This window comes from Macaca mulatta, chromosome 13 (genome assembly GCF_049350105.2).
Source record: "Macaca mulatta isolate MMU2019108-1 chromosome 13, T2T-MMU8v2.0, whole genome shotgun sequence".
NCBI lineage: Eukaryota > Metazoa > Chordata > Mammalia > Primates > Cercopithecidae > Macaca > Macaca mulatta.
In genome coordinates this window covers 95,259,236-95,285,194 of record NC_133418.1, presented here as the reverse complement: position 1 = coordinate 95,285,194, position 25,959 = coordinate 95,259,236, and the positions used below count along the sequence as shown (strand labels likewise).

The 25,959-nt window shown below is 44.2% G+C and overlaps 1 protein-coding gene across 1 annotated transcript in view; it reads right to left on the bottom strand.

The window, feature by feature from the left end:
* The window catches only part of ALK (ALK receptor tyrosine kinase), a 754,225-nt gene that overhangs the window by 497,311 nt on the left and 230,955 nt on the right, over positions 1 to 25,959 (bottom strand). The window contains exon 3 of the mRNA XM_015112031.3: positions 12,947 to 13,111. Coding sequence (XP_014967517.3) covers positions 12,947 to 13,111 — 165 coding nt within the window. The remainder of the gene's footprint in view (positions 1 to 12,946; positions 13,112 to 25,959) is intronic.

Sequence of the window (25,959 nt, the reverse complement as noted above, 5' to 3'; positions counted from 1 at the left end):
CCCTGTCTTTGATCTCAGGAGCACAGAACCCGGTTGATCCAGTTTACTTAAAAAATATTACTCAGTGTAATACTTTCCTCATTCTCACAGGCTTCTGGAATTCACCTCTCTTATTAATTTAGACAACTAAGCTTGTTTCTCTAGCAAGCAATGTTTCTTAAATTTGTCCTTAAATATGCATCACACAAAAGACCAACAGGTGTCTGAATTTGTTTTTATTAGTAGGGCCAGCCCATTCGGTCTGTATGTCAGCCAATCTTGCTGGTTCTGCCTATTCCATTTCCAGAGTTGTTGATAGGAAGAATACTTCAGGCTTTCGAGGGCAAAGAGATTGAGGAGGGAAGAGGAAGAGAGAACACGGGGATAGGAGAGAGATGGAAAAGTAACATACAGCAAAAGTGAGAGAAATGAATGAGGCACTCATTTGAGGGCTGGGCAATTATGGGTTCTCTCTAGAGAACTGCCTAGCCAAAAGCACTGAGACTCCTGTCTTCTCTCAAATCCTCATTTTGAAAGCATTAATTATTTTGATGACTCTATTTTTTAATATTCCCAGTGCTCTGACCTATTTTATAGTTAAAGGCTCCAAATAGGATATAATCTGTGTTTGGAGCTTGGACATGGGAGAGAGAGCAGTGACTGTACCGAGTTCTCCCACACTGCACTGCCTGGGTACATACCACTATAGAATGAATTCCTTTGGGTATCAGTGTATTGTCTTAATAAATGAAGAAGAATAAATCTTAGGAGAGGAAGATTATTTAACCTACATAATGATACTTTAATAATACTTTATGTTTGTTTAGCTGAAGTAATGTTGGAGATAAGGGGATTAAACAGGGGCATCCTAAGCTGTTGTTGCAGAAGTAAACTGAATGTCTATCTACTTTAGCGTCATGGCAATATATAATCGAAAGACTATTCTCATTGTAGGCACCTTACCTAAGAATAATTCATCATTCTTAGCACAATATTTCAAATACCTCTTTTATTGCCTCTAGGTGCAGCCTCTAAATGCTGATCACAACAGAAAGAAGGAAGTTGCCAACTATAACACAGATACAGGTCAGGGTGCTCCAGAAGAGAGACACAGGGAGCTGCCACACTATGTATGCTATTAGTTTCATTAACAAGTAAATACAGCATCTTGCATATTTCCAAATAATAACAGCTTCCACAAGAATCAATTAGGAAAGGAGTATTAACTCAACACATGTACTTTGATCAAGCATGAAAGCTGGGCATGGTGGCTCACACCTGTAATCCCAGCACTTTGGTAGACCAAGGCAGGAGGATCACTTGAGGTCAGGAGTTTGAGACCAGCCTGGTCAACATGATGAAACCCCATCTCCACTAAAAATACAAAAATTAGCTGGGTGTGGTGGCATGCACCTGTAGTCCCAGCTACTTGGGAAGCAGAGGCAGGAGAGTCGCTTGAACCCAGGAGGCAGAGGTTACAGTGAACTGAGATGGCATCACTGCACTCCAGCCTGGGCGACAGAGTAAGACTCTGTCTCAAGAAAGAAAAAAAAAAAAAGCATGACTAGCAATCAGTAGTAAGGATCCCAAAGCAAGATGGAGAAAACTCAAAGTGGACCATAATGCATTAGGTAAGAATAACCTGACCACAGCCTTTGCCATGCGGGTTAAAGGTCCTCACCAATCACTTAGTAAAAAGAGCTAGACAATGAGATCTGAAGCCCTGTGTATGTATTCTTTCAAGCTTGCTGCACTTCCATTTGTAAATGTGCATGATTACTGCCTCAGGTGAGGGCTCCTCATTCTTAGCATATCCTTTGTCATGTCCAAAATTCCTGAGTTTAACCCACCCCCCACCCCCAGATATGATGTTATATGTGAATGCCTGGGCCCAATAAGCCTGTTTTGTAGGGTCAAGATCCTTACACCAAGACAGAGAAGCACCGCTTGCTTCAGGCTGCTGTGGCTGGATGGCTGCTGTCAGGCAGGGCTGCATGTTACTCTACTGTGCCATTTTCCTGTTTACAGAATGGTCTCTTGTGCATTATTTCGACTGACTTTTATAACAAGTCAGGAAAGGGAGCCACAGAGGTAAAATGACCCCCAGATCCCTCTTCAACTTACATTGAACCAGTCTTTCTCCATCTTGAATGAGTAAAGATTATCTTTCCACTCTAAGTAGAATAATTCTGTAGTTATCCCCATTCAAGAGAATTTTATTTTATTCTTTTTTGCAAGGTCCTGGCTTTCTTTCAAATCTCTTCAAGCATAAATTCAGAGTGGTTCATGGCTTTTCTTAAGCAGAGCCCATTTTTCTTTAGGATGTGTCTTATCTATATTATTTGATATATAGAAATCAGTGAGGCTAAAAAACTCAGATAACACTAATAAAAGCTTCTTAACACGAGGAAGTAAGGAAAGCAAAAAGACAGCTCCACATTCTTTCATAGATGATCTAGTCCCACCCACTCAATTCACCAATTAAGAGACTGAGGTCTGAAGTCACATGTCAACCAACGGCCAACCCAGCACTCAACTCTCAGCACAGTGCTCCTTCCATTTCTAAAAGGGCAGGGAAGCTATAAACAGCTTAGCTGGTGCAGTAACCAATTCCACTTCCTCACATGGATTGCATCTCTGTGTGGCCGGGATGGATGGTAAGTTTTAGGCTGCAGCTGCCTTGGGCAGCTCCCCTCAACCCGGCCATCTGCAAAGAAGACACAGGTAACAGTGGGCTTCCCAAGACCCCTCTGAAGACATTGCACTTCCAGACACCCCAATTGATGTAATTTGGTTGTGTCATAGAACAAAGCGGATACCCCAGTATCACTGGTATCTGGGTGATGCCCCGAACTTCTGAATATACTGCCAGATATCTAATGAGGGTGAGTCTTCTGTAGGCACAGGCCTGGGAAACATTGTGCTTTAAGAAGAGCTTATCGTAATGGTTAGAACGTTAAGACTGGGTCAAAAACTGGAATTGAGTATCTGATTCTGCGATATACTGACTTTGCAGATTTGAACCTCTTACTTCATCTCTCCAAGCTTCTAACTATAGGTTAAGAAATATTTAATGAATGCCTATTTTATACTGAGGCTTAGGCTAGGCTCTTGGAACACTGCAATGAATGAGAAAGACTCAGTTTCCTCTCTTTGAAACTTACCAGTTCATCTTAGGTTATCATCTATAAATTAGGAATACTGATAATACTTATCTTGCTATGTTATAGGAATCCATTGTGACTATGGCTGGAGAAGCACTTTACAGTCTGCAACTCTTACCAGTTTCATTTGGGACAGGAAACAGGGCTTATTTCTGAGCCAGCTGGCAGCTCACCCCAACCGGTGTGTGTGTAGTTTCACTGCCTCCTCCAACCACCCCAGACAGGAGCTTCATAGAAACCAAGCTCTTGGCAGGTGTTACAGCTCTTTCAGGCTCTCTCCACAGGTAAAGTAGTAGCCTTATCCCAGGTACCACATTTCTAGCAACTGGCCTTCTCCGGGACCCTCCCTGGGGGTACTTTCGGTACTTCTTGCCCTACAAGAGCCAAACTCCCAGATGCATCTCCTTATTTCTGGCCTCAGCTCTTGTCCTCTTGGGTATTTCTGCCCCATTTCTGTCCATAGAGAAGTTTATTCTGTTTACAGTGGAGGAGACAGTTTAAGGACTGCATTTTCAGCCAGAATTCACTGGATACCTTCAATGTATCTAAGTCAGTTTGTCTTGAAGTCTTCTCAGCCCTGATCCTTCTAGAATCATGTCCCAGGTAAGCCCTGGCCCTGGCCCCAAGAGGATGTCAATTTTCATGCCAACTTGGTCAAGACCAGCTGTGTTAGTATCCTATTGCTGCAGTAACAAGTTACCAGAAAGTAGGAGGCTGAAAATGACACAACTGTATTATCTTTTGGTTCTGCAGGTCAGAAGTATAAAATGGGTTAGTAGAACTGCGTTCCTTCCGGATGAGCTTCCAGGTAGAATCCACGTCCTCTTCTTTTCCAGCCCTTAGAGGCCACCTCTATTCTTCCTCTCATGGCTTCTTCCTCCATTTTTAAAGCCAGCAATGTAACCTCCTTAAATCTCCATCCCTCTCTGATCTTTGCTTCCTTCTTCACATTCCTTCTCTGACACTGACTCTCCCGCCTTCCTCCTTCCCTTTTAAGGACCCCTGTGATTCCACTAGGTCAACCCAGATCACCCAAGACAATCTCATCTGCAAAGTTTCTTTTGCCCTATAAAGTAACATCTTCACAGGTTCTAGAGATTGGGACATCTTGTTGGGGGCTGGAGGAAGCATTAATTTGCCAATACTAGTTTTTAGTTCTGTGCTATGATCCCTCCTCAGGCTCCCAAACCTCTGGAATCTAATCTGACAAGTTCAGCTGCTGTGATGGGCCAGGAGTTCCTCTTTCCCTCCTCCAGAGAAAATACTAGGGTTTCTGGAGGCAATGATCCTATCTTGGCACTGTGGTACAAAGGGTGACCTGAATCATTGGGCTGTTTAGATTCCAGAAACCATGGCCAAACCTTAGGAGGTGGGTCTCTCTCTCTCTGGGCTGGTAGACATTTCTGTGCCTCACAGGTTTTGTGCCAGGTATTTGGCCATCATTTGTATTGCATATGCCTAACCCTTGTCTTAGAGCAGGAAATGGCCTTATTGACCATCTAGTCTATTACCTAACAGATGAGGAAGCCAAGACCCAGAGAGGTAAAGTGATGCTCCTAATGGCAGAGCTGGGACCAGAGCCAGGCCTCTGCTTCCCCAGCCAGTCCTTCTTTCCTTGCTCCACATGCCTAGCTCCCCATCTCCCTGTGGGCAGACCCATGAGGTTCAGTTAGGAGGGTTTCCATGTTCACTGGACATCTATAATCCATCCCAGCACCCCAGGAGAGGCCTGTCCTGATGGGGAGGTGAATAATACTTCCCTGGAAGTTCCACCCCTGAGGCAAGAATGCCACCCATTAAGGCAACCTTTCTGAGGAGCCCAAACTCCAGCTGCTAGTTGTATCAGAATCACATTAGATGGAAAGAATCACACGCCACAACTTGTTGATGTGATTGCTCAAGGGTCCAGATCTAAGGGCCAGGGACCATATTGCTTGAGAGACGAGTGACATGCTTCTCCCTAAACAGAACCAGAGAACTAATGTGGGCTTTCCTGGTGAATTCCAGAAGACGGGCAGGGATAAAAGGCCACACATCTACCCAGTGACCGTAGTGTGATGAGAAATCATGCTCAAATGAAAAGCATGAGCACACAGAGCCCTCTTGGTAAGTCTGCAGGGGCAAAAATTGAACTGAAGTGGGTGTGTTTCTGTACTCTTACTTAGATGCTGGATTTGGCTGCTGGGTGTATTCCTGAGCCTGCTGCACACTTATTTTCCACATTTCCCTCTTCCTACCCTTCAAGGATAAGCCAAGCAGAAAGAGGTAGGGGATGGGGTGCTCTGGACTTGGGAGCCCATACCAGCTGCCAATGTTCTGTCCCTAGGCAGGCAGGCAGGAAAAGAACCTGCTTGTCTGTCTGCTTGCCTACTGCATCCTAGCCAGAATTTTTGGATGGGCTTTTTTGACTGTGGTTGTGGCACAAAATAGTTAACATTTTCCCCTCAAAGTCTAAGATAACTCAATAGAATACATATAGAATAGAATAATAGAATAGAACTCAATAGAATAACTCAATACAGTCTTGAATGAGAATTTTTGATCCCTTTGTATTAAAAATAATAGCATGTTTTATCTTATTATAAAAATAATACATGTTAATGAACTCAAATTTGGAAAATAGCAAAAGCAACAGAAGGAAATGAAAATCACTAATAATTAATCTATCTAGAAATAACTTCTGCTACTATGTTGGTATATTTCCTTATGGACTTTTTCCTTAGGTACTTAGTTTTTTTTCTTTTACAAACAACTTCTACTACACACATTCTTTAACTTGCTTTTTATAATAGGTTCCAAATACTTCCCCATATTATTCAATATTTTTACAAAGTATACCTGTAATTGTGTTATAATATTTTAGGTATACTGTATTTTATGTAATTAATTCCTTATTTTAGGCATTTAAATTATTTCTAGTTTTCACCATCATAAACAGCACCAAGATAGTTTTTTAGATAAGCCAGTAGGAAATATTGGTTGCAGCCTGTATCTTAGGTATGTCAGCTGAAATGAAAACATGAATTTCTATAAAGATATCTCTTGACTTTGGAGAGTTAGTGTTGTCAGCAGCACTCAACCACGAAGTTATTTCTTTCCTCTCCAAATGATGCAGATTCTGAGAAAAGAGGATAAAGGTCTTTGAAACTTAAGAGGGAACACAGGGGCTAGAGCTGTGTGTGAGGCCTTCCTGGTGAAGGAGTCCCTGGCCAGCACAGCCCATGTAATGGGAAGAGAGTTTGGACAGGGAGGACCCTGCCCCAGAAATGCTCCTTAAAGGACTGGAAAAGGGACAGAGATATTGGGAACCTTTGGGCCAGGGTGAGATGACTTAACAAACAAGGAAGTCTGATTCCATTTATAGAGGACAGATGTGTGGCTCTAATTATATTTATTTTATCTCAAAAAGAAAAGAAAAACCTTTGCTAATAAATAGTATTATACAATTAGGCACATAAAAGTGCATATAATTGATGAATATAAAATGGTAGGAGTACATGATCAAAAATTTTACCGACGGGGCATACAACAAAATAAAGTTTGGAGACCATTGACTTAAAGTATAAACTTGGCCATGAACAGAGCAGCAAAGGAAGGGAGCTCTGGGGAGCTGCAGCCTGTGAATACCGGGCAAGGACAATCCCAGTTTAGATCATCCGGTTTGAAACAAGTGAAAAGAAAGGAACATTGTTCGGCCTGTGAGTATGTGTCTGCATTTCTGTGTGTGTGATCAGCAGTCACTCCGATTACATTTTTCTTCTATTTCAGTTTTCTTACCTCTCCTGTTTCCCCAACTTCAACATTCTTCTAAAACAGGAGGTTTGCTAAAGGCTGTTCCTACAGACAAAGTGAAATGTGTAATTATTGACTCCCATTAACCAGATGAACTTCAGGGTGACCACTGAACCCTGTGGGCCGTAAATGCCGGACTTGAAGCCTGCATTAGCACATTTCACTCTGCAGTGGTGCAGAGCAGGGACAACAGCAGCGCTCTCGGGATAAAGATCAGTGATTCTCCAGCTCTGAAGGTCGTCTGTCTCCATCTTACTGAGAGCCTGTCCTCGTCTGTAAGGACACCTCCTACCCTTCCTCACCTATGGCACTTGCTCTCCAGGAAGAGTGGTAAACCCATTTGCATGTAGGTATCAGAGGTCCCCACCAATCAGCAAATGAAGCCTGAAGGCAGAAATCGGTTGGCTAACGATGAGTTTCACTGATGAAGGAGGAAATGCTGGGCAGCCCTTTATCATTCCAGTAGCCTATCAATGCCTCAAAAGATGAAGAGTCAGAGGCGAGACTCAGAGTCAACTCAGCCACTTATTTGCAGCCTGCAGTGACTGTGGGTGCAAAGGGGGCTATATCCTGAGAGGGTTTTCCCACAAAGCCTGCACCTGCAGCTCAAAAGGTGACTCAGGTCCCTGCTACTCCTGGGATACAGTTCACTTGAGAAGTGTTCAGGGACCTTTTTAAGAATATGGCAAACTTTTGGGGTGGGGGAAGAAATTGAAGAAAGGATGAGAAATGCTGGCATGAATCTGGGCTCCTCTGAACCTGTCTAATCAGACTTCCTGAAGGGTCTGAGAATTCACAGTCCACAGGTGCACGGGATCCACATGCCAACCCAGACACAGCGGGAGAAAAACCAAGGCATAGTGGGCTGAAGAGTGGCTCCCAGGGGATCTGTCCAAATCCTAACCCCAGAGTACCTGTAAAGATGACCTGATTTGAAAATAGAGTATTTGCAGATGTTATCAAGCATCCCAGAATGAGATCATGCTGGACTTAAAGGTAGACCTTCAATCTAATAACATACGTCCCATTAAGACACAGATTTCAGACAGAGACACAGGAGGCATGCCATGTGATGACAGAGGAAGAGTTTGCAGTAAGACATCTACAAGCTAAGGAATGCCAAGGATTCCTGGCAACACCAGAAGCTAGGAGTGGGGCATGGAAAGGATTTCCCTTCACAGCCTCCGGAAGGTACTAACCCTGCAGACATCTTGATTTCATACTGTTGACTTCTAGAATAAGGAGAGAACGAATTTCTGTTGTTTAAGCCATCCGGTTCGTAAGAATTTGTTAAAACAGCCACAGGAAACTAATACACAAGGGTATAGCAGGAGTGCATCAAAAGTTTGAATGACCCCATCCTGGTGTTGCAACACCCTAGTCATGTGTGAAAGCATCCTTAGCCACTCCAGGGCTCCAGGACGGTGTTTCACCACCTTTTGAAAACGAAGCCATCTTGATGAACAGAAGAACCTCAGTAGCAGTGCTGCATCCAGATCCTCCACCAAAACAAAACAAATCAAAGCAAAAACCTGAGAGTTGGAGCACTGGGAGAGAGTGGAGCCGATCCAGGAAGAATAGGAGCCTCCTCACTGTGGAGTCTGCTTCCATCTTTCCTGTGTGTGCCTGGGAGTGAGGCGCTGGGGACGGGGCTCTGTGGATGGGGTGAGAGTGTGTTTTCCATTTTTAAGCCAGGATTCATGCTACAGAGTAAAATCCTGCCTTGCTGGAGAAGAAAAATACCTTGACTACATTCCAAAACACCGGAAGCAGTTAGACATCAACATGGCCCCTGGCACTTCTTAAAAAGTCACAGAATGCCTCGATCTGATGGTTCTTCAAGATTTTATTCATTCATAATATTATGTTCCATCAAAATGATCACTTTTTATTATCTTGCTGCTCTGAATTGTATCTTCCTTATTATTCTCAGCTACAGAGGCCATAAATTAAAATCATTCAGGATTTATACACTTACAGTTCATTATCTTTGATTGGTATCATCTTGCTGCCTTTTTCTGGCCCTTCTATACCTGACAAGAAATATTGCAATAGCATCTAAATACTCTCTGACCCATGAATATTGAGTTAGAAAACAAAATAGTGACTACATCATACTAAAGGCAACCCATCCCCGCTTCTCATCTTCACCGCCAGCACCCTTTCTATCAAAATGACCGAGAAACTGAGACTCTAAAGCTCTGGGAGTTAGGATTGGAATATAGGACCCTGCTTGGCCATTGTGCCGAATGGACAGGTTGTTTTCTCTTCCTTTACCTTCACTTCTTTCCCTGAAGGTCAAGGGAGTTTATTACAGTAGGCTGCTTCATGAGGAACAATGCTACTTCAGGGAAAGCTAGTGGTGTAAAGAATTGACTAAAAAAGTGACAAGAGACCCACACCTGAAAGCTCCAAACACCTCTCAGTGTCATTACTGAAGCAGTGGAGTTTCTGGGAGGGCTGGGAGGCTCATCTCCTTGTTTCCATGACTGATCCATGCTGTGTGAGTACAGACCCCTCCATTAGACCCCAGAAAAATTAGAAGTTTCTGACAGTGGTAAGCCTCTCTTAAGCTATGTTTGGATGTGCCCGTTCATGAAAGAGCTTGGTAAAGGAGTCTGGTGTATCCACAGCAGCTTTTGCTATGGTTGTTCACACCACCATCCTTAGTATTGCTAACTACTACCTGATGCTAACAGTGATGAGTTTTCAGAGCAATGGAAGTTGACAACATTTACTTTAAATAAATGGATATTCCAATCCTGATTAATCTAATGGGAAAGTTTCATATTCAGTGTGTGCACTGACCCTTGGGATCCAGCTTCATAAAAACAATAGGCATTGATATGTTTCCATGCTAAGGAATGCTGAGAAGTAAAAATTTATTTATTTTCTTCCTTGTCTCCTCTTCCCCTTCTTTTTTGTTTTCTCATAGTACTCAGTATAATGTGCTCATGTCAGCAATCACAGGTAGAAGAGGAGAAACAGGTCACCAAGTGAAATGCACAATGTATTGGCACTGTTTAAAAATTTTTTTAAAGCATAAACTTTCAAAGTTATAATGTGTGACTGCGTACCATCAGTGGAATTCACGAAGAACACAATTTCCACTTGTCCCTCTCTCTTGATCTCACTGAACTGTAATCACAGTTCCACTCCTGGAATATAAATTTTTAAAAAATCTGTAGTGACCAAAAATACTTGTTTCTAGAGGTTAAATGTTGGACTCTGGAGACAGTCCTAGGGGTGGCTGAATGGGAGTACGCCTGAATGAGAGTAAGTCAACAGTATTACAAGCCCAGCTGTGCCTCAGAATCACCCAAGAAACTTAAGAGAAATAAAATAAAACAGACTTCCATGAAAATTGAAGCTGCAATGGGATACTGTATTTCATTCGCCAGACAGATAAAAAAATATAGTCTGGCAATAGCAGATATTGATGAGGATGTAAAGCCATGGGGAGGAATACCAATATATCACTAGTAGGAGTACAAATTGGTGCAACCACTTTGGAAAATAGACTGGCATTAACCAATGAAATGAAAGATGCACTGACCCTCTCACCCAGCAATTCCACTCTTAGTTACATGCTGTTGGAGCAATGGTCCCCAACGTTTTTGGCACTAAGGACTAGTTTCTTGGAAGACAATTTTTCCACAGATGGTTTTGGGATGAAAATGTTCCACCTCAGATCACCAGGCATTAGATTCTCATAAGAAGCACTCAACCTAGATCCCCTGCATGCACGGTCTGTGTGTGTGTGGAGTGCACAAGAAGATTCACGTTTCTATAAGAATCTAATGCAGCAGCTGATCTGACAGGAGGCGGAGCTCAGGCAGTAATGCTGGCTCGCTTGCTACTCATCTCCAGCTATGCGTCCCGTTCCTAACAGGCCTTGGACAGGTACCAGTCTGCAGCCTGGGGGTTGGGGTCCCTGTTCTAGATAAAATCTTGAACATGTGCACCAAGAGAGATGTACAAAAATGTTTACAATAGTGTTGATGGCAATAGCAAGAACCTAGAAATAATTCAAATGTTCAATGACAGTAGAAGAGATCAATTGTGTATTTTTATGCAAAGGATGAATATAGTACCAAAAGCAAATGAATCACAGCTACATCTATCAAAGTGAACAGATCAAAGACAGTATAATCCCATTTATATACAAGGCTGAAAACAGGCAAACCTAGTCAATATGTTGTTTGGAGCTATATACATAGGTAGGATAGCCATGAAAAAGAGCAAATAAGTGATTCACACAACATGTAGGAGAGTGGTTACCTTGGAGGGTGAGGAAAAGTTTGTGATCTAGGTGGGATAGAGGAAACCCCAAAAAGACTGATAATGTTCAGATTCTTCAGCTATTTGGCAGTGAGAATGCAAGTGTTGTTGGTTTTGTTGTAATCTCTAATCTAGGCATGCATATTATATCCACTTTTTGCTAAATTTCCTAGTAAAAATGTAAAATACACAGATACGTAGTCTCCATCTCAGATCTACTGAATCAGAATCTCAGGTTATGGGATTGAGGCAGTATTTTTCATAAGTTCTCCAGAAGAATTCTGATGTACTTTCTGGTTAAGAGCATTCACCTACACACATACACACACACACACACACACACTACAATACCTATCAAAATCCAGAAAAAGGCAGCTTAAAACATAAGTCAAGGTCAAGCAATCCCAAAAGAGTTATAAAAACAAAAAGTCAGCCCAGGAAAGTATCTAGAAAGGAAAGTCTCCTTTGGTTCTTTGATGACAAGGTAGAGGCTGAGGTGTAAGCCTGAGAGCATTAGTTGTTTTTGTACCACCTCCAATCTCCCTCATCAGCTTACCTGAGACCTGACCTGCTAGACTCCCTAGTAGCATGAGCCTGAGATGATCTCTGTCAAGAACCTGGCCACAGAGCACGCTCTGGTCCTGGTCTTGCTACAAAGACAGAAGCATGATGTGGTGGACAGTACCCTTGTCTAGGACTCATCACAGCAGGTATTTAGACCCAGACTCACATGTACGTGTTGTGTGATGTTGGGCAAGTCACTCACCCTCTCTGAGCACTAGTTTTCTTCTCTGCCCTGCCTCTCTCATTGAAATCCAATGAGATAGTGCAGGTGGGAGTGCTTTGCAAACTGAAAAAACTACCCTGAATGTCCAATAAGCCCATTGCCATTTCAGTTATTACTTCTTCCTAAAAGCCAGGAACATAGGCTTTCAATTCTGAGTCAGTAGAGTTTTCTGGGTTCAAGACATTGGGAGCCCTAAGATTTGGCTTGGTGAGACATAAAACTAGACCAGGGCTTACTGCCTCCATATCTCTCTCCAAGAAACTCAGCACAATTTAACAACTGCCCACTACTTTCCTCTGAGCCTACCTTTCCTAGGCCTGATAATAAAGAAGAGGACATTCATAAACAGCTCAGGGCCACAGAAAGCATCACACCAAGCAAACATGTCACTTAAGTATTTATGAATGGCTTTGAAACAAACATTTAAGCCAGTTCTACAATACCTTCCAAATTAGGATTGCCTGATTTGGCAGTAAAAATAAAAATGCAGGACACTCAATTACATTTGAATTGTTTTGTATAATTGGAATAGTTTTTAGTTTAAGTGTGTTCCAACTATTGCATGAGAAACACCTATACTAAAAAATCATTTGCTGTTCATCTGAAGTTCAAATTTAATGAGGTATCTTGTATTTTATCTGGCAACCCAATTTCAAATACCGATCAGCTCTTTCTCTTACAGGGAAATCTGCATGGAGGAGAGTTATGAAACCCTACTTTTATTGCTTGTTAAAGAATAAAGGGTTGGGCTGAACTTGAGATGGGACTTTTCTTCCTCCCTTCCTTGCATGGCTAAAGAAGCCATGGAAAGGCACAGATATTAAAAGCAGGTTTCAAAGGAAACAGAGCAGAACAGGGGTGAAGTCTCATCATTTCAAACAGAAACAGGCATTTCAGCCTGGCTCTGACCCACCCACGACATCACCAGTGGTCTCTCCCTTACCTCTGGGCATCTCCTTAGAACGCTCTGCCTCAGGCCCATCCAGCAAGTCCATCTGGGAGGCCTCCTCGGAGGGAACACGGCGCCAGGACCAGCTCTGGTTCCTGAGGTCGTGCAGTGGAGGGGAATATTCCAGCTCACAGGGGAAGTCAAAGCTGCACTCCAGACCTGCAATAAGAGCCAAGGATCAGTGGAACAAACCATTTCCCAAATGTGGCTTTTCAGCCCCCTCCACTCCACACTAGGAGGCTGGCCTTCATCTCCTCCACACCCTTTGCCCTGTCCAGGGGAGATAAGTTGTCAATACCACAGGGCTCTGTATTGGTGAAAAGGGGCCTAAGAGAGTAAAATGCGCCCCTTCTGTAACTCATATTATGGGAGATGTTCTCAGAGAAGGCAGGTAAAAAGCAGAGCTAACTAACAGGTTGAATGGTGGGAAGCTCTGCATCTTGTGAAGTTACCTGAAGACACAGAGAGGGCCTGAGGGTGAGTGGGCAGAGCCTGCGCAAGCAACGCACAAGGCCTGAGTCCAAGTCTGGCACTGCTTTTACCAGCCCGGTGACTCCGAGCAAGAAAACTCACCTCTCTGTCCCTTAATTCCCTCACCTGTACATTGGGCTGATAATTACCACTCAAGTTGGCTGTAAGAACTGGTGGTAAAACACACTCTCTACAAATATCTAATGTATGCAGGGCTTACAACCTAGATGATGGGTCAGAGTAAACAGGCAACCTACAGAATGGGAGAAAATGTTTGCAATCTATCCACCCAACAAAGGGCTAATATCTAGTATCTACAAAGAGCTTAAACAAATTTACAAGAAAAACAACCCCATCAAAAAGTGGGCAAAAGATAAGAACAGACACTTCTCAAAAGAAGAGTTATGTGGCCAATAAACATATGAAAAAAAAGCTCATCATCACGGGTCATTAGAGAAACGCAAATCAAAACCACAATGAGATGCCATCTCACACCAGTTAGAATGGTGATCTTTAAAAAGGAAACAACAGATGCTGGTGAGGCTGTGGAGAAATAGAAATAGAAACGCTTTTACACTGTTGGTGGGAGTGTAAATTAGTTCAACCATTGTGGAAGACAGGGTGGTGATTCCTCAAGGATCTAGAACCAGAAATACCATTTGACCCAGGAATCCCATTACTGGGTATATACCCAAAGGTTTATAAATTATTCTCCTATACAGGCACATGCCTATATATGTTTATTACAGCACTGTTCACAATAGCAAAGACTTGGAACCAACCCAAATGCCCATCAATGATAGACTGGATAAAGAAAATGTGGCACATATACATCATGGAATATTATGCAGCTATAAAAAATGATGAGTTCATGTCCTTTGCAGGGACATGGATGCAGCTGGAAACCATCATTCTCAGCAAAGTAACACAGGAACAGAAAACCAAATACCGCATGTTCTCACTCATAAGTGGGAGGTGAACAATGAGAACATGTGGACACAGGGAGAGAAACATCACACACCAGGGCCTGTCTGGGGGTGGGGGGATAGGGGAGGGATAGCATTAGGAGAAATAGCTAATGTAGATGACAGCTTGATGGGTGCAGCAAACCACCATGGCATGTGTATACCTATGTAACAAACCTGCACGTTCTGCACATGTATCCCAGAACTTAAAGTATTAAAAAAAACCCAAAAAACTCCAGATGGCCTGGGAACTTCAGGACGTTTTGCAGAGGAAGATAAGGCCTGCACAAAACCAGAGCAAACCAGAACCAGTGGCCCCTGTCACATTTAGATCATTAGCATATCATTATAATGTAAAAGTTCCCACCCATAGAAGAGAATCACTGCCACTTTCCGCACACGTGTTCTTGATCTGCACCTGCGTGTCTGAAGTTTTTCCCCACACAAGCTTACATAGCCTCTGACCCGCGTCTAACCCTGTAACATTCCCCAGCTTCCCACTGCTCTGGGAGAAGCTGTCTTTAGAGCAAGTGCTCTCTCCTTTTCCATGCCTGGCCAGAAATACAACCTGCTTGCCCTTTTCCGTGAAAAAAGAAAAAATGCATAAATAAAAACAATTTAAAAACTTAGGGGATGGGTTGATAGGTGCAGCAAACCACCATGGTACACATATACCTATGTAACAAATCTACATGTTCTGCACTTGTACCTCAGAACTTAAATTTGAAAAAATAAAAAATAATTAAAAAATGTACTGCCTATGAAAAAATGGACCTGGTCCATATTGGATGCTCTGAAAAATGCTAGCCAGACCCTGTCCTTTCTGATTGATAAGAGAAAGGCCACAGGGAACTGCAGTTTCCTCATAGCCTGCTTTGCCAGCCCTATAATCTACCCTTCAATCTCCTGTCCAGAGAAGAGGGCCAAGGCGATGACAGTGAATCAGGGTTTATTTTCTCTTGGGGAGTGATTGGGGAGGGTCCCTGGGTAAGGAGAGAGAGAAAAGGGAGGCAGGAAGGGCCCATGCCCTGGGATGTTTTGTACTTTGTTGAGCTTCCCTAGGCAGACTCTTTCTGTCCAGTGATTCCACATTTGCCCCACTTTTAGGGTACATGGGCCACTCAGCTTTTCTTCCCCTTCCTTGCTCATTGTCTACTCTCCAAAGTGGCTGAAGAACTTTGCACATGGTGGGCTCTCAAAGCTGACTTATGGATTAATGGAAGATGCCAAGACACAAAACGTTCAACCACCTCTTACTTCATCCTCTCCCCAAAGCCATGGGAATAAGAAAAAAAGGGATAATGTGATAGATATTGGACAGACAATCTGAGGAATTCAGTTTGAGTCCAGGCTTGTCCAGTTACCTCTCATGTGTGAACTTTGGTTTTCTCATCTGCAAGACAAAGGGCTTATAGACTAGAAGATTCCAGGAACAAGCACCTGGTGAAACCTAGGCTGCAGCTCCATCTCTGCCACTGATTTGCTGGTGACCTTGAATAAGTCACTTAACCTCTCTGGGCCTCAAGTTCCTCAAATATAAAATCTAGACCAGATATTTTCTAAAGTTCCCGCTTGATTTGGCTTTTTAAAGATTCCAAAGTCCATGGCCTCAGAAGAGTTAAAATAGCTATTTTGATAATTCAATCTTTGTGACAGTGCTAATGGGTGCTACGTCCCAATTAGCATTTGTGCATTTTAACAGCTGCTTCTGAGGCTACTACTATCCCAATCTCCAAGACAAGTCTGGTGTTGGAAATTTCAGAATACAGTGGAGGCAGATTCTAAGGCAGGCAGCTGGTCACTGGATTGTCTTCCAATGGGTGTCCACACCCATAGACAGCTGGCCCTGCTGCAGAGTTGGGAGCAAAATATTCATGTTAACACTAAGCAAACTAAGTGTAGGAGAAAAGAAAAAAAAATCCTTCAATTACACTTCTATTGAGTGTCTTTCTGCTCCTCAGTTGCTTTCCAGGAGCTGCCATCCTTCTGGCCCTAAGGTTAATACTCCTTGCCCTTTCACGATTCAGACAACTTGCCTTCATACTGGAAAGCTGAAATGGGTAGCTCTCACTTTGGGTTGATAGGCCACTTGCTCTACAGCTGGTGTTCAGGAACCACAGGCTGCCTTAATCTTCAAGATGTATTTGAAGACACCTGGTTTTCATAGCAGACTACAAAGAGAAAACTGGTCCAACATTTTGTACTTTGCAACACCAAAGTGACATAGGAAGGATTAGCTATGAAACATGACTAATAAGGAGAGGCGTAGCCATGAAATGTAACTCCTCCGGGGAGGGTCAAAAAGACACATCCACATTGGTGGATGTTCACATCAGAGGAAGGGAGAGAAAGCCCCCAGCCACTCCCATCCCACATTGACAATTATCAGTGCCTTTCCCAAAGATTCAACTTCTGCAGCCATCCTCTATCTTGATTTTTCTCCTCCAATGAAAGATGACCTATTTCTATTCAAGACAGAGGTGAGGTGTGCCAACTGTCTGCGTTGTGTCCTGCCTGGCAAATGTGCCCTACATGTGTATTCAACAAACGGACAGTGGAATATACAATCCCAGCACCAAGCATATTAATTCTGGGATCTTTGAACGCTGGAGAATTTAAGTGTGATAACTGGCTGTGTTTGGGCCAGATCCTGCCTAGTAAAACAGGCTATGCAAATGTACCGATTATCAAATGAGTTCCTTCTGTAATTCTCAGTCCGCAGCAACCTCCTTTTAGCTGTTAAAGCTGTACTTTCTAGCTTTAGATAGGAATGGAGTTAATATTACTACTCATTTGGGTGAAACTGAATTGGGCTTTTCTACATTCTGATTTAATTTCTTATAAAATGTGGACACAGGTTTTTCTCTCTCAAACTAGCCTCAGTGCCTCTTGGGCAAAAATCCCTTGAGACTTGTCTAAAACACCAGGTTAAGTCTTATTTTCCTTGGGTCTTTTCCGAGGTTCTAGACCTAGTGTGCTTCTTGAATGTCTCTCCTTCACCCTCTTCCGACTCAGTGCCTGTTAGGTAGAGACTGTAGAATCTACTTTACAGGAGGGATTCAGAGGGGTCGGGGCTTCAGCACAGTGCTGAACCTTAAGCAACCCAACCACAGAGGCAGGTCCACACCCACCTAGGGGTAAGGGTGGGAAACTACATTCACTCAGCCCTTCCTGGCAGTCTTCCAGGCACTGTCCTGGGTGTTTTCCTTCCATCACTGTACCTCATCTTCAGAACAACACTGAGAAGTGGTTGGTTTCTTCTTCTCTCTATAGGTGAGGAAGCTGAGGTGTAAAAAGTTTTCTTGCCCCCAAATCAAAGGACTACCCCAAGGCAGACCCAGAGAGTGACCTAGAACTGGATAATGCGGAATATCCAGTGTTGTTCGTCTCTCTCCCCCAGTTTCAGAATCTCAATTTAGAGCTGAAGATTAAATTACACAATAGATGAGAAACCTATGAAGTGTTTTATCTTGGTTATTCTCAGACCCAAAGCCTGCAAACTTTTCACATCTGAAAAGGCTTCTCCATGATAGGGGACAGATCTATATTTTCTCAATGTCAGGCCCATTTTGCAGAATGACTGTGACCTTCAGGAAGATCCAGAGATCTTGACCTTTTTTGTTTTGACCCAAGAGAATCTGACCATTGAAAAAGAGCATTGATAAAAAGACACACTTTCCAGGACCTGCCAATCACATACGTGAAATCACTGCCACCTACTTTCTTGTTGTTTCCATCATGGAAGAGAGGTAAGGTAATGGAACCTTCTGGAAAAGATCTGCCAGCTGAGATGAGCGTCAAGTGCTGTGAAGGGAAAGGGTTCTAGCAGAGCAGGGAGGATGGTTCTGGGTTTAGTCCCGCACAGAGCAGCTGAGACCCCAGCAGGTCCATTTCTGTCTCTAGGCCTGTTTCTCTGCATTTGAAAGATGAAAGAAATGGAGCATGTGTCCTCCATGGTGCCCTTCATCTCTGAAGGTCAGTGATTCTATAGGCTTACCCTGGGCCGACACAACCAAACCTACAGACCATTCAGCCTGCCTCTGCTGAGGAGCTGCTGCCCCTAAACAGGGACTTGTTGTCATCCCAAGAGACAGATTTCCTATGGAAGGAGGTTGAATATACATCACACTCAATGGGGACCTGGTTTGCCTCTAGATTCTCAAAGAATTAAAAAGGAAAGCTTGGCCGGGCGCAGTGGCTCACACTTGTAATCCCAGCACTTTGGGAGGCCCAGGCAGGCGGATCACCTGAGGTCGGGAGTTGGAGATCAGCCTGACCAAAATGGAGAAACCCTGTCTCTACTAAAAATACAAAATTAGCCAGGTGTGGTGGCACATACTTGTAATCCCAGCTACTCGGGAGGCTGAGGCAGGAGAATCTCTTGAACCCGGGAGGCTGAGGTGGTGGTGAGCCGAGACCCCCACCATTGCACTCCAGCCTGGGCAACAAGAGCAAAACTGTCTCAAAAAAAAAAAAGGAAAGCTCGTGTAAGTTTTGTACATAATGGTTGCAGGATGAACAAGTGAGTATGTGTGCACACACCTGCACGTGTGTGTGTGTGTTCATACATTTTTATGATTTGATACTCACTTCCTGAAATCTCCCAGTGCATGAATCACATTTTAAAGACTGAATTCATTAACAGTTAGCTTCTAGACATTGTTTTAGTATGAAGCACAGCCACTCAGAAGAATGTTATGGTAACTATCAGAAAACCACAGGGGTGACCCTGCCTGAAGACATACCCAGTCTCTCTTATCAAAACCCCCTGGCTGTAGAAGAGTTGTCAATGACCATCCACCTTGAACACTCTGAACCCGAGGGTGGAAATGTAGCCTCTAGGAATGTGTGAGACTCCCAAAGCAGTCAAGCCCAAGGCCTGTGCCTAGGAAGCCCAGCATGTGTTACTCAGGCAGAGATGGGGGCCTTCCAACCAGGGCCATGTGCCAGGCCGAGACACTCAAGGAGATTGCATGTAGGTTCCAGCTATTCTCCATAACACCACAAAAGGGGAATAGGGAGCTTGGTGCATTTTGGACACTTGGATCTCCTCTTGAGTGGGCTCAGAATATCAAACAATCCTCCTTTGTATCCAGACTGACCTCAGATTTCCTCAGAATCCCTTGGAGCAAGGCCCTTTATGCTTCCTTAACCTGAGCCTGTTAACCAAGAGACTAGTTTCCTAAATCCTACTAGTTTTCTAAATCACCTTGGGTCAGTTTCAAGGTAGGGGACCAGCAGCTCCCGTTAGTTTTAAAGACATCCCCTCCAACACTGCCCAGTTTCCAGGTGAATGTAGGGTGGCAGGGCCTTAAAGGGCAGCCCCCCAGGGCAGGTCCACATCAGCCCCTTGGATGAGGCCTCGCAGCCTCAGGTCACTGTGAGCTTTGGAAACAAATACTGCAGAATGAAAAGAAAAGTCATAAAAAAGAGAAGAATGCCATGCCCATCAATTCCATGACACTTCATCCTTCCTGATTTTCTCTTATTATGAAGTAAAGCTGGAGGTCTTACTTACTTTCTTGTTCCTGGCAACGCATGCTGTAGTGTGCATAGAAGAGCCCCGAGCCCTATGGAGAGGACTTCTGTGAAGGTGTGTGGGAAGTGTATTCATAAGTAATAACACTCGCCAAGGGCTCACTGGGGCTGGTCACCATGCCAGGCACCTGACATGATCATCTTATTTAATCCCTTTGAAGTAGGCAGGATTCTTATCTCCATTCAACAGATGAAGGCATTGGAGCTCAGAGAAGTGAAGTCACATCTGATGTTACTCAGATAGGAAGGGACTCGGTGGTCTTTTACTGATGTGCTTCCTTCCTGTGAGTCCTGAGTCCCTTTCAGTAGGTCACAAACAGGATTGCCAATAGAAAAGGCAGCAGACATAGCTCCCCTCATGCAGAGCCACAGACATGGACATGTCTGCGGCTGCAGTGAGGCAGGAAACAATGTACGAGCTCCACAAGTGAGGCAGAGCTGACAGTGTCTGACTCTGCAAGTACCACCTAAAGGCAATGCCAACCTTACTGTGGTGCCACAAAATACTAAAGAAATGGTCATGGTCATATGCCATCACCTCCTTCATACTGACAACTGAAATACTATTTCTCAGGGTGGACAGGAGGCTGTGCTCAAAAAATGGCATGGTATGCAAATTCTGAATCAGCCAGTGTGCTGATTTAGAATGCCAACACTCTTCTGGATGGCCACACTTCACACTACAATATATAGGCTCTGCAAGTGAGGCAGGAAAGGACCTGGGCCCAGAGAGGGACAGGCAGGGCAAAGTCGGGGGCACGACAGGAGCCAGAGTGTCTTTGCTGTCTTGAAGGCTCTGATACGACCTATAAAGTTGGGCCTGGGATGCCCTAGGTGAGGACTGAGTCAGAGGACACATCACCAAGATCTAAGTCAGACTCTCAGTGGGCGTATGGCTCAGGAAGCCAAAACCACAAGCACAATAAAGCCCAGGGCTTAAAGTTCCCATCTAGGTTTCTTGATTGTATTAGTCTGTTCTCATGCTGCTAACAAAGACATACCCAAGACTGGGTAATTTATAAAGAAAAAGAGGCTTAATGAACTCACAATTCCACATGGCTGGGGAAGCCTCACAATCATGGCAGAAAGTGAAAGAGGAGAAATGCACATCTCACATGGCAGCAGGCAAGAGAGTGTGTGCAGGGGAACTGTCCTTTATAAAACTATCAGATCTCATGAGACTTACTCACTATCATGAGAACAGCACAGGAAAAACCTGCCCCCATGATTCAATTACCTCCCACCGGATCCCTCCCATGACATGTAGGGATTACGGGAGCTACAATTCAAGATGCGATTTGTATGGGAACACGGTCAAGCCATATCACTGATGTCTTCCAGAATATGTGCTGTGTTTCTTGGGTCTGATTGGGATCCCAGTTTAGAAAACTGAGGGTGGGTGGGCAAAGTTTCTGTGGCCATTAGGATGTATCTGTTTTCAGAAGGGGCCTATAAGAGTTCATTTAACTGAATACTTGGTCAATGGGATCTGCGTCTGAAAACGGAATTATCAGGTTTGCCACTCACTTAAAATGACAATATGATTGTGATTTTGTGTTGGGGTTATTTTCCCGCTAAAAATGCTTTCCTGTCTCCAGTTATCTTGACTTGATGTCTAACTACTGGGATACAGAGCCTGACGCTGGGCCTGACTGTCCTCACTTGTTGAATGGTGATGTCTGTGATACCAATCAGCCGTACAATCTTTCCCCGTACGTCTATGGCCATATGTCTTATGCATCAAGTGACCTTAATATCATCATGATTGATTCACAGGAATAGAGCACAAGACTTGAGATTCGACTCCAATTCTGCCGTTGTCAGCTCTGTAATATGGGACACTGTTTGTGCTAAGTCTCGTTCAGGTCATCTCAGTGAGAAGCCTCACTTTCCAGAACTGCTGAAAGGGTTTAAGATGATGAGGCATGTGCTTAGAATGGAGAATTCCCAAAGCACATTGGCTGATTCCAAATTTGCTTACCATGCCTTTTGTGAACACAGCTTCCTGTTCATCCTGAGAAATAGTATTCTGAGAAATTGTCAGTCTGAAGCAGGTGATGGCACATGACCATGACCATTTCTTTAGTATTTTGTTGTACCAAAGTAAGGCTGGCATTGCCTTTAGGTGATATTTGCAGTCAGAGGCTGTTAGAACTTTAAGCAACATTTGAGGTCAACCATTTCCCCATTCGAGAGGTGAAAAAAACAAGACCCAGGCAAAGGAAAATACTGACTTAGGGCCATGCCACTGATTAATGAGTCCTTCACACACAGTGTGGAGGGCATTTCTCCTGGCTGCAGAAGTCTTTCTGAATGTCACCACTTTGGGGAGCACCAGACGGGAGCTGGGCAGAAGTACTGAACCACCACCTGTCACGCATCCTCAGGCTTTCTTACTGGCCCCTCCAGCTGAAGCTGGTTTTCTTCATGGCATAGGAAAATGCCAGTGTATTCCTGACAAGTCTGGTTAAGTGTCTTCAGTAAAGAACCATATGAAACATCATGCATACATGGCAATTATCTTACAGCTGGCCTTTAGAGAGATCTACACGTAACGCTACATTTCATTAAATGGAACCCCAGAAATCAGCATTCTTAAAACACTGTCAGTCCTTAAAGATTGTACCCAGCTCAAGGGACTCTCTCAGTGGCCACTAACCCTGAGGCACACGGAGGGTCCTCTTTGGTCAAGGGATTCATCAGAATGTCCCAGCTGTAGGCCTTCAGAGTCATGAGGGACCTTGGAGACCTCTGAGAGGAAGGAAAAGGCTGGAGAATGATGGGGATCATGAAAGAATGCACAGCGGCTGGTTGCAAGGCTGGTACAAAAATTCTGTTTCTAATCCTGATTGTTATTATTATAATTATTCAAAGCTGTGCCTGACAAATAGACAAAACAATACCTTAAACAAGTAGAAAAATTCTGAAAAATCCACACTATTTTTTCTGGAATAAATTAGCAAAACCATACATGGCTAGGTTTCAAATATCTCCCAATGATCAGGTGGCTCAACTCACCTCCAATAAAGCTTTTTGGGTTGTCTCCTCCTGCATGTACTCTTCTGCCAACAAGCTGCTTTTTGATGGTTGCTGGAAGCTCCCTGCTGGTGAGCATGTCTGTTCTCAGGCCAGGAGCCACAGTGAGAACAGGGTGAGGGAAAGCATGGGGCCAGAAGCAAAGGGGAAAGTTCACTAGAGAATTCTTAGGAAGCCTCCCAGCTCCAGGCCCATCAGCCTTGTGCTTGGGGCAATTCATTTAACCCCTTGAGTCTTGGTTTTCTCATGGATAAACAAGAGAGAATTATCACACTAATTATGCTGATAAAAATAATATAAATACCTGTAATCCCAGCACTTTGAGAGGCCAAGGCGGACAGATCACTTGAGGTCAGGAGTTCGAGATCAGCCTAGCCAACATAGTGAAACCCCGTCTCTACTAAAAATACAAAAATTAGCCAAGCATAGTGGCGGGCGCCTGTCATCTCAGCCACTCAGGAGGCTGAGGCAGGAGAATCGCTTGAACTCGGGAGGCAGAGGTTGCAGTGAGCCAAGACTGTACCACTACACCCCGGCCTGGGTGCCAGAGTGAGATTCCGTCTCAAAAACAAAAAAAAAAGAAAAAAACATCTATCTGCTGTGAAGATCATATGAGGTAATGAATGTGGCCATGCTTTAGAAACCCTGAGATACCACATATTAATAGATGGATGTTCTCATCATCTTGGCCTGTGATGCAGACATAGCACTGTGTCTTCTTCCTGTGCCTCAGATCTACCACCAGGAACCTGGGGATGAACTGACCTGACTTGACCTTGGAGGACCCAGGGAGAAGCAGGTTAGAACAGAGATCCTTCTGTCCTTGCCCTATTTTATATCAACCTCTCAGGGGGATGGGAGAGGCACCAGGGTGTCTGGGGAGGCATTGCATGGAGTAACTAGAAGCACAGATCCTGCATGAGGTCAGGCTCCCAAGTTGGAAATTTGGCTGTGCCATTACTAGCTCCACATGTCAGAGAAAATTATTTAATCTTTTTGTGCCTCAATTTTTTCAACTGCAAAATAAGAATTAAAGCAGGGACCACCTCCTGGAATTGTGAGGAGGGTGAAATGCAATAGTGTACGTTGAGTGCCCTGCATGGTGACTTGCACACAGTTTGGCCTTATTTAATGATGGGTGTCATTGCTGTTACTCATTTTTTTTTTTTTTTGGAGACAGAGTCTCACTCTGTTGCCCAGGCTGGAGTGCCGTGGCGCAATCTTGGCTCACTGCAAGCTCCACCTCCCGGGTTCACACCATTCTCCTGCTTCAGCCTCCCAAGTAGCTGGGACTACAGGTGCCTGCCACCACGCCCGGCTAATTTTTTGTATTTTTAATAGAGACAGGGTTTCATCGTGTTAGCCAGGATGGTCTCGATCTCCTGACCTTGTGATCTGCCCACCTTGGCCTCCCGAAGTGCTGGGATTACAGGTGTGAGCCACCGTGCCCAGCCATTGCTGTTACTCTTTAAGTGTCTCCAGGAGTCAGCAATGGCAGAGAGGATATAAGAGGGAGTATATCCAGCACAGCAGGAAGAAAACTTTGTTTCAAGCCCCGTTGCAGTTGGAAGCGTAAAAGGAAAAGGGGTGATGGAGAAACGTGTGCTCCTCTCTCAAACTTTCCTTTGTGACGGCTGATTGAGCTTGCCTGTGGAAGACCTCAAGTGAGATGACCTGGGTTCTAGCTCTGGCACTGTGACATAACTTCATACAAGTCACTTAAGCTTTCCAGACCTCAGTGTCCTCATCCATAAAATGGAGTGGGGGAATAAAATGATTCTCCGGGCTCTTCCATTTCTACCATGCTAAGAATAATTGCCCCTTTGGGCAGGTGGCCAAAATAAGCTGCCTAACTTCACTCTAGCCAGCTGGTCAGTAGAAACCCAGGGGGCCTGACTTCCAGCCCAGGCTTAGACGATTAGGGACTGTGGCTCCCCCTTTCTGGATTATCTCCTTAAGGGGTACTTGGCTCACCAGTCACCTTCGTTATTAATCCACCAGCTGCCATCAACATCTGGTCACTTGCTTCATAACACTAAGTACCCAACCTGGCCCCTACCCGCTCTGCCCACAACCACTGTTCATTTGTCATAGAGCCCCAGAACTTGAAATCATTCACTTCCTTTTCACCAGCCTGCTCCCTGGAATGCATCTTGGGAACCAATCACCCAATTCAAGACATCTGTTTAGCTCACTTATAATCAAGCTGCCGAGAAGAAGGGCCAAGTCTCCTTCCATCAATCAATTACATGAACACAGCCTCGGATGGCAGTGTGTGCGCACACGTGCACACTGCAGTGGGAGATACACATGGAAAGTTGAATTCTTATTTCTCTTATCTGTGACCATTACTATGTTACAGATAGAAAAACATGGCTCTGCTCTTAATCACAGAACAGAAAATTGAAAATAAATTCTTAAGTCAACTAGCTTAGCTTCTTCATTTTATAGATGGGAAAATTAAGGCTCAGGAGAGTGAAGGGACTTGGTCAAAGTGGCATGGCCTAGGGTCTGGAGCAGGAAGAGAGTTGAGACCAGAACCCAGACTGGACTTCCAATTCAGTTCTCTGCTTGCAATTTCCAGGAAACACTCATGCAGAATATGTGTATGTGTGTTGGGTAAGAAAGTCTAACAGAATGACGCAGGCTCCAGAGGGCATGGTGAAATCCTTAGCAGTTTGTACCATTTTTCAATACATCTGTCTAAACGGGCTTATTCCTGAAACCAGAAGGTTGGAGATGAACTCTGAGCAACGTGGCATCCATGACAATAGGAGAAGGCCTGGTGGTTAAGGGAGACCTCAGAATATGCAGATAGACCTCCCCACTTACTCTGCTGTCTCTAAAGAGACAGGACTTGCTGGGTGTTAATGTGAACATGCGGTTCCATTCCTCCCTGTTTTCACACACAGGAAGGTACCAGGCTGGCCGAGCACAGACCTTCTACCCTTCAGGGACTCCCAGTCCAGTTGGAGGATGAACTTGCCCACACCTAAC